The following is a 12137-nucleotide window of genomic DNA, read 5'->3' as shown; positions in this document are numbered from 1 at the left end:
ACGTAATGTACTACAACAGTCACGAAAAAATGTGTAAATGCTGACATTACTGAAAATACTCTAAACTGAATCAATATCGGATAGAATTAAAATATAGAAAAAAATCTGACTCAATACCCAGCACGATATGCGAAAAAATAAATAATAATAATAACAAAAAAACAAGAAAAAAAGAGAGCAAACACAACATTTAGGAGGCTGAAGAGGAAAAAAAGATAAACTGAGAAAAGCAGCAGAGACCCACCTTTCTTGAAGGCACGAGGGGGTTCAGAGAGATCGCCTAGGCATTGCATACAAGCAAAAGACAAAACAAGAAAAGATTGAAATAGAAAAACAGGAAAAAAAACAGGTGAGTAAAAGAGAAGTAGTCAGGGTTATCAAGCTGTGTCTGCGGACGGAAGAGAATCCCGCTGGGACAGAATGATAAAGAAAAACAAATCAAAGAACAGGGGAAAGAAAGAACCAGGATGTGTTTCTGGATAGGCCTGTCATAATGAAAGCCCTCCCGGGCTCTAATGTGCTTATTACATTGCTCTTTATTTATACTGCACCTTAATTTCGCACATTTTGCCCTTTCCTTAAAGGCTTGGCAGGCCCTGGCAGGACAGTGAAAGAGCAGGACTGGGCTCTGAACGAGAGAGATTTTCCAAAGCACTTGGCTGCAGTGTGACGCCAGAGCCTCAGGCTTTATGATTTTAGCTGAACTTCAAATGCCGTCGTGTTTAAGGCGATGCCAATGGGGATTCAAGCAAGCTTAGATAAGCAGAAACCTATGGCCCGAGTGCAATATTTGGACGTCAGGGCTTCATTCAGCATTTAGCAAACGTTAACGCGAATAGGCCTCATGCTGCCAGAGAGCTTCCCCTGACTGGCTTTGAGAGAGAAGCTACAAGCAGAGCTTTAGTACTGGCTCAAAACAGACACTTTAAACAAGAGCCAGACAGAGAAAAAGCCGTAACATTAATGTGTGAACAAGGTACTGTTGGCTGAGCTTTTCCTGGAAAATCTGCAGGTCATATTTCACCCCAAAAAATAAAAAATTATATATATATATATATATATATATATATATATATATATATATATATATATATATATATATATATATATAAAATTTTTTAAATTTTTTTTTTATTAATTTTCATGAAAAAAGTAAAAAAAAAAAAAAAAAAAAAAAAAAATTAATCGGCTTCATTTTCTGTAAGCAATTATTTACCCTTTTTTTTATTATTATTTTGGGGTGACGTATGACTCTAATGGATAAAACAAATGCAATGCAAATATTCGCTTTGCTTTTGGTGTGCACACACCATAACAGGTTTTGTAAGATTCACTCTAGTGGTTAGTGGGTAAAGGTATGGTCACATTTACCTTTGTTAGCAAAAATGTTTCGACATTTATTTTGCTCGTACACAACTCTGATCTGCTTTCATTCAATACCACATGGAATCTGATCTGTTTGATTCTGAATTGGGCCACTTCCATATATGGTCCTCAATCAGACACAGGTCTGATGTTTTGTAATGTGACCTCAGTTTGAATAGTCATCAAAATTCATGCGACTTTTACGTCACTCTAGATCAACATTCGTCACAATTCTATGCTGATGTAGACAATGTAGACAAATGCAAATACATCAATTAATGTGCTTTACAGTATATATCTCCCATCACATGATATAACTGAAACAATAATAATTGTCAATTGAAATATTTGCCTTTCTTTGTGTTTTCAATTAGCTTATAGCTAACCATTTAGCCTACTAAGCTAGCATATCCTCGGGTTACTACAAGAAATCCAAACTTCATCAAATGCTCTCAGCATTAGATATAGTAATATAGTATTACAAATATGATATTCAATAGAAAGTGCAAATATGATATTCAAAATTATTTTTTTCTTAATTTTAAGTGCTATAACAAAGATATGGGGTTCAACCCTGCAGAAAAACAATCTAAACCAGCCTAAAGTGGTTTGCTGGTATTAGCTGATATTCTAGTTTGGTTTGGGCACTTTTCAGAACTGGCTAAAGCCTATTGAAACTTTATAGTTTATATCTCAATTCTGTGAGATAAAAAGTCAGAATGGTGAGATATAAAGTCACAATTATGAGAGAAATATAGTCAGATTGCAAGTTTATATCTCACAATTCTTACTTTTTTCTAAGAATTGTGAGATATAAACTCGCATTTGCAAGTCAAGTCCAAATTCTGAGAAAAAAATCAGAATTGTGAGATTAACGGTTTACCTTCTTACCTTTTATATTTTTTATTCCGTGGCAGAATCAAGGCTTAATATAAAAAAAAAAAAAAAACAGTACACCGACTGGGTTTAGCCATTATTGTCCAATAGAGAAGGGGTCTAGTGGCATGACATCGATGCAAAACCTGCCTCGGCAACAGTGCCATATTAAGAAACTATGGAGAGTGACCGTGAGCCTCAAAGATTTGGCAGTGTAAATTTAGACAAGAAACTTACCCTCGGGTTCAGCGGGGGAGCCCAGAGAGTTGACCTGGAAGGGGCGGAAGGGCTTTCCTTCAAAGGCAGGAACCTCCATGCTCTCCTCAGAGGACACAGTGACATCAGGCTGAGACTCAGAGATGGAGGACAGGAACTGGTCCATATCTGCCTTTTGATCCTGCAGAAGTTCATCTTAATTGGAAGATACAGAGAGGAAGAACATGGTTAAAAACATCAAATCACAGGAGGGAAGCGATGGAGGAAAGGATTTATTCCTAAAACCATTAAACGAGGCACGAAGCAGTCATAAACGCGATCAATTATCCATTACAAGGTTTCGTACTGCGGCATTTCCAGGCATCGGTAAAGATAAAAAAATGACCCTTTCTAGTACTTCTCTAAACTTGCAAAAACATTCTCCACAGAGTCTGGCTTAAAAACTACACATCTTCACACACTAGTGGGAATCTGGAGGAGTCTTGACCCAGTTCTGTCAAACCCCACACACTAGTCTCATCTATACTACACAATGCCATTGCTCCTCTCATAAAATGAACGAAAAGAAGAAAAAAAAAATATGTAAGTGCAGAGGGGTGTCTCTGGGAACAGCTTGACTGTTTCCACCTGAAACAAAGAACACGGCGCAACAAACGCTTCAGAACACTTCAAATTACTTTGATTGCGGTGAGATGTTTTCAAGCTGAGCGATAAAAAGAGTTGCCAAATTACACTGTGTGTGTGTTAGAGAGAGAGCGCTAATTACTGAAGCCAAGCTTTTCATACAGGTGTAATTATCTTGGCATCTGAGATGCAGAGAGATTCTGCAGTTTTACGAGACTAAAAGCTCAAATCAGGAGAAAAGAACACATAAAATAGACCCAAAATCTTTGTACATCTTTATCCATGTTAAATCAAGGGCGCTTCAGAGTTTGCATTCAGAATTCCACTTGCTGATTGTTGTGAAAGCCATTTTCTGAGCTCATGTGTACACTAGCAAACCACATCAAGTGAGATGGCTTGAAAAAGGGAGGTCTGGGTTTCGGTTCACATGAACACCAGTACTGATCACTATTTATTTAAATGTAATCCAGTTTTAGTAACATGCATTCATTGCTGCTTGTCGCTACAGAAACAGAACAGTACAAATCTCAATCATTTTCTCCAAAAGGAAACTGATTTTTAGAAAGAATGCACAAACCTTAAAAAAATATTATATTATATTAAATTAAATTAAATATATTATTATTATTATTATATTATGTTACGTTATACTATATTAAAAAAATGAAATGTATGCATGGATTAATAATTCACAATAAGATCAATGACATGCATACAGGAAACAGACTGTTTCATTTTATGCTGATTTTAACAGGTAAAATACCAGTGAAGAACTACACTACCCATAATCCTGCACAGAGATCCACCAATTAGAGAAGCCGTTGTCACTATGGAAAAGAAAACTGAGGGTTCAGCAGCGACCAGTTACATATTAATCTAAATGTTGCTTCTTTTTACCCCAAACAAAAAATGAAAAAGAACTTTGTTGTGACTATATTGGGGCATTGATGTAACAGAGTATCTTGCAAGTATCTTGCAATAAATTTCAAATCTTATACTCGAATTGTTTTCTATTGTATTGTAGTTTCTGATTACCTCATAAAAGAATTTAAATACACAATTTCCTTTGTCTTTTTTTTTTTTTTCAATGTAAACATACTTCTTTTGCTTCAAATCAAAGTTTGCAATGTTATGATTCATCTCAGAGTTGCACCCGAGTATTTCAAGCATTTCACAAACTTGCGGTGGATCTGTGACAGACAGAAGAAGTGTATCTTTAGTGTTCATTGTCAGTAGTAAAACCAAATGGACAAAAACATGATTAAAACTTTGAAGCTGACACCTTCTGAGTTGTTACCTAGCAACAGAGGAAAATACCTGCCACTAGTACTCACTGTGTTACTCAAGTTCATGATGCAAATAATAATGTGACAAAAGGAAATGGAATCAAAGTTATAGTAAAAGTTGTTAAAGAAGTAAATGATTTAAACACTGTAACAAAAAAATTGTAATTTATAGGGTGATTTTAGGTAGAGCTGATCAAAGAGTCAATTTTTTTAACACATTTCTAATTATGCAGAGCATCTCTTTTTCATCCTGTCTGTAGAATTTACTCTCCAACTCTAACAACAACCATCACACGCTTGTTGCATGCGTTTGAAAGAAGTCCATTTCCACCATTTTCCAAAACACCACCCTGATCCAGATGTCCACACTTACCAATCTCATCCTGGATCTCCTCTGCAACGTATGGCACCTTGTAGAGCAGAGACAGGCTCTGGTTCATCCTCTCTTCAATCACCCGCAGGTGGGTCATCACCTAGGAAACACAGACACACACTTCTAAAACAGAGGTTGATTTACGCAAGATGATATTTATAAAAAGACTCCATTCTGCAAGAAGGAACAGGTCTGTGGTTGTGGTAAAGGATGTTGGATTGATTAATGTAACTCAGAAAAACAAAAGCTTTGTGGCGATTTTAATAGGTAAATGGTAAGGAGAATAAACGGTGTGACTGTGCTGTAAAATGCGTGTGTATGAGCAACCACGCCTGTTCTTTTGTTGTCACCAATTTTGTGTGCAATGCTCAAAAACCAGCAACAGATGGCAATATATATGCACATATACACATATATATATATGTGTGTGTGTGTGTGTGTGTGTGTATTATATATATATATATATATATATATATATATATATATATATATATATATACACACACACACACACACACACACACACATACATATATATATATGTGACGGAAAAAAAAAAAAAAAAAACGGAAATCCAGCATACTGTACTTCGCTGTCACACTGTTGGTTTAGGAAGTAAGAAGGTTTATGTTGGTCTGCCAGTCATACCTGGACTTCAACTCAATTGAGAGGAGTTGCCAAAATAGACTGTGCTGCCATTTCTCAAACACATGGTTATATAAAGCACAGCCCCACAAGTCACCGGTTTGCTGGAACACTAAGTGCTTTTATAAACCATACATGAAACTTGACAGTTGACAAAGGGATAGTTCACCAAAAAATGAAAATTCTGTCATCATTTACTTATACTCATGTCATTCCAAACCTGTATGACTGACTTTCTTCTGTGGAGCACAAAAGAAGTGGATATAAAAATTTATGCTGCACTGTTCCATACAATGAAACCTGTTCCTTAAAAAGCATTGTAAAAGTTCAGATTGATTTTGTTAAGTCATTATTCACAGAAAATCATTCCCTTCCCACTATAACTCTCAAATCTCATTAGAGCTGTTGCATTTTCTTTGGTTAGGAAATTGTTAGGACAAGAGCGGCATGAACATTCTTCAAATTACTCCCTTTTGTGTTCCACAGAAGTCAAAATACAGTCAAATACATTATGAGGGTGAGTAAATGATCATATGGGAATTTTCATTTGGGTGAACTATTCCTTTAGCTTCCATCCAATGAAAAAGTCCTTTAAAGTTGAGCAGATTCAGAGCCCGGATTCATGAAAATCTTCTTAAGAAAGAAATCTTAAAGAAATAATTAAGAATGTTCAATTTTGCATTTTTTTTTTTTTTTTTTTTCAAAGAAGAATTACATTACATTAGATGTGTTATCTGATTGCACGGAGACTCGCTGATCAACTGTCTTTTTGCGCTGCCTGCTGATTACCGTAGTAATCATAATCATGCACACTATTTTCATTGCAACTGGCTTGATGGAAGTTCAGCACTTGTAGTCACGTTTTTTAACATGCCGCTTTTTTCAAATTGTTATTTTTCCTAGTATATATATATATATATATATATATATATAATATGTAGCTAGTGTTATTTTGTAATGCTTAATAAATTCATTAATGAACATTCTTTTCAAGAATATTCTCAAGTTTTGTCTTGAGAACAATCTTAAAAGAAAAGATAATCTTATGAAATGTTTTTGTAAATACAAAATATTCTTAACTTTATTCATAAAATGATAGGAAATTAAGAAATTAAAGCAATTAAGAAGAATTTTCTTAAGAATGCTTTGTGAATCCGCCTCAGAACTAGAAGTTTGCCCCTAATTAAATCTGAAATAAACAGGAACTGCTATCAGTCAGTAAACAAAAACACAAGATATAAACTGTCGTGAATGTGGGTTTCATTTCCCATGATTCTCAGAGCTGTGCACACCTCTGGGTCTGTGCCACGTCCCATCTCCCATGACAAACATCGCCGCTGACTGAGGCCAGTCTGGAATGCAAATTATAGAGCCACGCCATTGGCTCAGACTCTAAAGTTACATCCAATCAAATCGCTAAGTGTGATGTTACACAAGAGCATTGCAGTGCTAATCTCTCATATAATGTTCGAACAAGAGAATCCAGTCACGCTAACTCACTAATGGACAATCCTCTCAACTTTTGAACACAGTACATGCGCACCGTACGTGTGCACAAAAGCAATGTTCATTTCCAAAGCTTAAAGGGGAAGCAAGTTATTTCTGTGCCACTACCAGCACCAATTAGAAAGAAAAAATAATGAACATTTTCAAACACTTCTACTCTGCCATCTACTATTGCTTACCACGGTTTTTACATCTTTTTGGGAAATGACTTATTTATGGTCTTTGAATGTTAAGCAGGGACCAAAAGGCAAGTGAAACTGTTATAAATAGGACAAAACCATATATAAGATGAGAAAAGACCAAAGAAAGTATCGGATTTAACAATAAAGGGAGGCAGCTGGGGGCGGCACTGACTTGAGACTTCATCTGGGCGGCCTTCTCAGGGTCCACGGCCAGGACGTGCTGGTAGTGGCGGATGGTGTGCTGACGATCCTTATTCTCAGCACGCATGTACCTCTTCAGAGCCTGCAGGATACGGTGGGGCTGCAGAGATAGAGAGAGAGGAGATAAATTGACCACAAAGGAGAGAAAATAAAAGGCAGGGTGAGTCAGGTGGACGTCTGCTTACGAATTGGCTGATCCGTGAATCAGCACTAGGATCAAAGAGCCGCAAGATCCGCAGGACAGAGAAATAACAAGAGGATTAGCAGAGATGCTGAAAACGCGCCTGCTTGTGTGAGTCCGGCTCTGCCTCTCTTCGTGCAAATCATTTCAGGGGATTAAACATTACATAGGTGCCCAATTCAAATTAATATCTTAAGTAACTGAAGCCGCCCTCGCTGTTGTGAGCTTTCAGCAGGATAATAGAGTACAGGTAATCCGCCACCATTAAATCACGCCGCAGAGGGGAAAGACAACCATCGCCCATCAGAGACTCAAGAATGAGAAGTGTAATCTGGTCATTATGAGGTGAGAACAATCTTTCAAGGAAGGACTTATCTCTCAAAGTTCTTTTAATCTCTCACAGAGCTTGCAAGGACAATAATACCAAGCACACCTGGTATTAACATGCATCTCATCCTTTTCGAGGGGTAATAGGTGGGTCAATGACATGACAGATCCTTTAAATACATTAACATGCAATTTATACATTCAATGACTCAAATACACTTACTATGATTAACATGTTTAATTTTTTGGAATTTAAAGGGGTCATGACATGAGAAATCAAATTTTCCTTGGTCTTTTGGCATATAAGAGGTCTTTGTATCAATTACATCCTGCAAGTTCCATAACTTAAAACATCCTCATCATCAATCCTCATTCTCATAAAAAAGCATTTATATAATCAAGCTGTAAAAAAGATTTGTTTGGATCCAAGATGGCATGTGACGTCACAGGGGCAAAATCATTTGCATACGACTGCCTCTGGAGCAAGACAACAACTACTTTTACATCATCGCATCATTGTCCGTTGTATCAATGAGCAGCAAATGGATCTAAAGTAGGCCTAGTTGTTTACGATAAGATTGTGATACTAACAAGATGCCATGCAGACGTTGTGCTGTTCTTGACTGTGGAAAAACATCATCTTTGCATAAGAGAACAATGGATTGTTTATTTTTAACGAAAGTCCTAGTCATGTCAGTACTTGCATGTTTGTACCGTACAATTTACCAGTGACTGTTTTGAGTCGCAATACGATACTGGCTTTGCCCAAAAACTTTTGCTCAAAGATCAGGGATCAACTGTTCTGGAATCTGTTCTGGACCCCAGAACTGTAATAACGCATTTCATTTTTAAATCGGTAATGACAGTTAAATTCATAATGAATAATCCTAGTATTTTTACTTCAAAGAACGCTATCTTTATAATGGCTGAAGCTGTCAATCACGCAGCTTGAGCTTATATGGACACTTGCCAAAACTACACAATGGATCTCTTTCTGTATTTAAATCATCTTTGCATTGTTAGTAATGGTGAAAGCATTTTGTGACAGTGCAGAAATTATGTTGCAATGATGAGATCACTGCATTCACATGATCAACAGACTGTCTATCATCTGCTCACTGCTCATCACTGCGACCTTCCATGTGATAGGAATAGATCTAAATATAATGCAATAATCAACACTTTTCACGATTCGTTAATCTCGTCAGCTGTAATAGTAAAAATGTGGTAAAAGTATTCCACATGTAATACTTATTTCAATTGCAAAGATGTCAGCCAATCACAGCAGTGGGTGTTTACACTGAAGTCTCACAGCAGACACGCCCCTTCAAACAGAGCGTTCAAATCAGAGGGCTAAAATCAGGGTAGGAAAAATGCCTTTTATTTCTAAATTATGACAATTTTTGATGTAAAAATCATACTAACATTATAAGTGTACCCCAGAAAACATTATAAAATAATAAAATAATGCAGTTCATGACCCCTTTAAATTCATTGTGATATTTTTTGGCAGCTATAAAGTCAAAAGTACAAAGTTAAACTGTCCTGATATCAGGGTGAAGAAAAAAGCCTTATTAAAAGAATAAAAGTAAAAGTAAAAAATTTGTAGAAATTTTTAATCAAAAAAAAAAAAAGAATCTGTCAACCAAACCAATGTCATGTGGTGCAACCAACATGCAGGAAAAAACATGAAGCAGAGCCTCATGACTGTGTTAAGATCAATAAGTCTCTTAAAATATCAAATCATTTGACATCTATGGCAAAGCAAAATTAGTTTAAGCTGTAAAATGTCATTTTGTGCAACTCCCCAAAACTTTTATGGTATTAAAAATTAAATTAATAATTCATGATAATGAATTGTTAAAAAAAATTCAATTTGAAAAATATTTTAAGAACTTTTAAAACAATAAAGATTTGTACACTCACATGTATTGAGGGTATAACAAAAATATGTTTAACTTTACTTTTTAACTGATGGTTATACCATATGGCATTTTTAAAGTAATTAAATTAAATCTTTAGTATAAACGTTTTTCAAAACCATATGAAACCAACATTAATAATACACAGAGTACATTTCTAATTTCTAGTTTTAAACTAGATTTTAAAAGATTTTTTTTATAATGGACACTCTTAATTGTCATGTATTTACGACTATCTCAGTAGGTGTTTTAAGTTATTGGATCACAAAATGTTTATCACACGCATTTACCATTCACCACCGAAAAGGATGTTAATATCAGTTGTAAACAGAGGGGTTAGGTCGTTGTCTCACCCTTGGTGGATCAGCCTGCAGAGCGGCTAGGTAGTTCTCCAGGGCAAGACGGCGCCGATCGTTCAGCATTGCCTCCACCCGGGCAAGGTGAGTCTCCACCAGCTGCTGTTTCTCGCTGGCTGCCTCCTCCTCCAGGGACTCCACCATAGCCTGGAAGTGCTGCAGAGAGAATAATAAAACCCCCATAAATAAACAGTCACATCTTGTACGAGATGTCCTCTGGCATGGGAGCTGAGGTTTACCTGGATCAGTGTCTGTCTCTCAGCTTTGGGCAGGTTCCTGGCCTGGCTCTCAGCCTCCTCCCACTCCTTCCTCACCTGATGGGAGCAACACATACAAAAACCTTGGGGCTCTGGTGACACAAATAAGGGCTGGACCTCAAAGGCCAAACAGAAACAACTCGATAATGGTTGGGGATGTCACATGACAACTCTCTTATCTAAATGTAAATGTGACCTCTCACTCACCCTCTCCATGCGGTTGTGGTGTCTGATCTCGAGTTGCTCCTTGGCCTTCTGGAAACGGCTGTGCTCTTTATCATCTGCTGGGGTCTCGAAGTACACATCCACATCATCTGTGGGTTGAGGGGTGGGCGGCACAGCTGAGGAGGGGAAAGAGAGAGAGTTTGTAAGTAGGTGGTGCAAACATCAGCTCTCTTCAAAACACAAGCTAGGAAGCATTTTTTAGGAAGCAGAAACGTAGGCTGTTGCTCATACTAGGCAGCAAGTTATGCTGTCTTAGAAGACATCTTTTTAGCCAAAATGTAAGGCAGGAATGCATGTATATTCTGTGGAAATGGCAATCCCATAATGCATTGCGACAAGCTTAGTGAAAAGTTTCAGAGTTGAGGGATTAAAATGTATTTGTTTAGTACTTAAAAGTATTCATAAAAATTACTTTTCTTTATCCAATTTTTGTGAAGCATGTATTTTGAGTTTATTGCAGTATCAAGCTTTTAGCTTGCATCAATCCCATCCTTTTATCCATAGGGAATTGAATTTGAGCAATAACTTTTAAATCTTTAAAGACAGACCTACTGTGAGCTACGAGGTTGTAAATCAATGATATATGCTTTTGTTGAAGCCATTTGCCTGGATTATTTCAAGTTATTTTTTTAAATTGTGTTCAACAGCAGAACTCCTGGTGGAAAAACTACATTACCCATGATTCTGCAGAAAAATCTTCATCAATGAGAGTCATGAAAAGCAAATTAAGCCAAAAGAACTTTTTAGCACCCGAACACTACCATGAATAAATGTCTTTAAATCAACAGTTGTACATCTCTCTTTCATATTTAATTTATGTAATTCACATTGCTTTATGGGATTGTAGTTCTTCCCCTCATTAAACTCTATTTTCAAATAATTTTTGATTTGTAATGTTGTGATTCATCGTGGCACTGGATGGTTTGGTTCATAGCTTATAACTCTTAAAGACTTTTTAAAAATACATCCGCACTGTTACACTTTATTGGAACTGTGAGGGTCAGTCAGGCCTCTACCACGGTTCATGTGAAGAGTGCTATTTGAGAGGTGCACACTTGAGTGACCATTAGTCAAGTGTTTAAATCAGTCACTTATGAGGTTGCAATGATTGTTAGGAGGCTGTTTAAGAGGGCAGCCAGTAGACAGTTAAGGCCCCAATATACTTCAAGCGAAATCGGAGAAGAACTGGTGTGACAATTTCGAACAGGCCAAAACTAAATTTGTTTTGTGTTTGTTTCGGGAGTTCAAAACAGCTTGCCAAAGCGAACTTTCTGGAAAAGTTCACTCTGGCTGGTAAACGCCTTCAAACTACCACTGGACCATGGCAATTACATAATAGGTAGGTGTGGCTCTGAGGCCCCACTTTGTTTGACATGAAAATCTTCTCTGGTTCATCCTTTCTGTTCAGTCCCTTGAGGTTGGATGAGCCGATTGAGTGGATGAGCCACACTGGAGAGCCGATTCATAGTAGAAAATAAAGTTGTAATTCTTATAGAAAGAGACACTGACACTGCTTGTTTTAAAGGGGTGGTTGATTATGATTTCACTTTTTTTTAACTTTAGTTAGTGTGTAATGTTGCTGTTTGAGCATAAAC

General features: G+C 36.8%; 1 protein-coding gene across 5 annotated transcripts in view; it reads right to left on the bottom strand.

Moving 5' to 3' along the window:
* Positions 1-12137, bottom strand: part of aplp2 (amyloid beta (A4) precursor-like protein 2) — an 88392-nt gene that overhangs the window by 12227 nt on the left and 64028 nt on the right. For 3 of the 5 annotated variants that reach the window (XM_051871344.1, XM_051871340.1, XM_051871342.1), the window contains 7 exons: positions 10525-10658; positions 10300-10374; positions 10058-10216; positions 7246-7374; positions 4741-4840; positions 2479-2652; positions 245-280 (listed from right to left, as the gene is read on the bottom strand). In XM_051871344.1, the coding sequence (XP_051727304.1) occupies positions 245-280; positions 2479-2652; positions 4741-4840; positions 7246-7374; positions 10058-10216; positions 10300-10374; positions 10525-10658 (807 nt within the window). The remainder of the gene's footprint in view (positions 1-244; positions 281-2478; positions 2653-4740; positions 4841-7245; positions 7375-10057; positions 10217-10299; positions 10375-10524; positions 10659-12137) is intronic. The other 2 variants (XM_051871343.1, XM_051871341.1) reach the window with 1 other exon arrangement.

Source organism: Ctenopharyngodon idella, chromosome 18 (assembly GCF_019924925.1).
Source record: "Ctenopharyngodon idella isolate HZGC_01 chromosome 18, HZGC01, whole genome shotgun sequence".
In the NCBI taxonomy this organism is placed as follows: Eukaryota; Metazoa; Chordata; class Actinopteri; order Cypriniformes; family Xenocyprididae; genus Ctenopharyngodon; species Ctenopharyngodon idella.
This window is presented reverse-complemented; position numbering and strand designations above follow the sequence as displayed.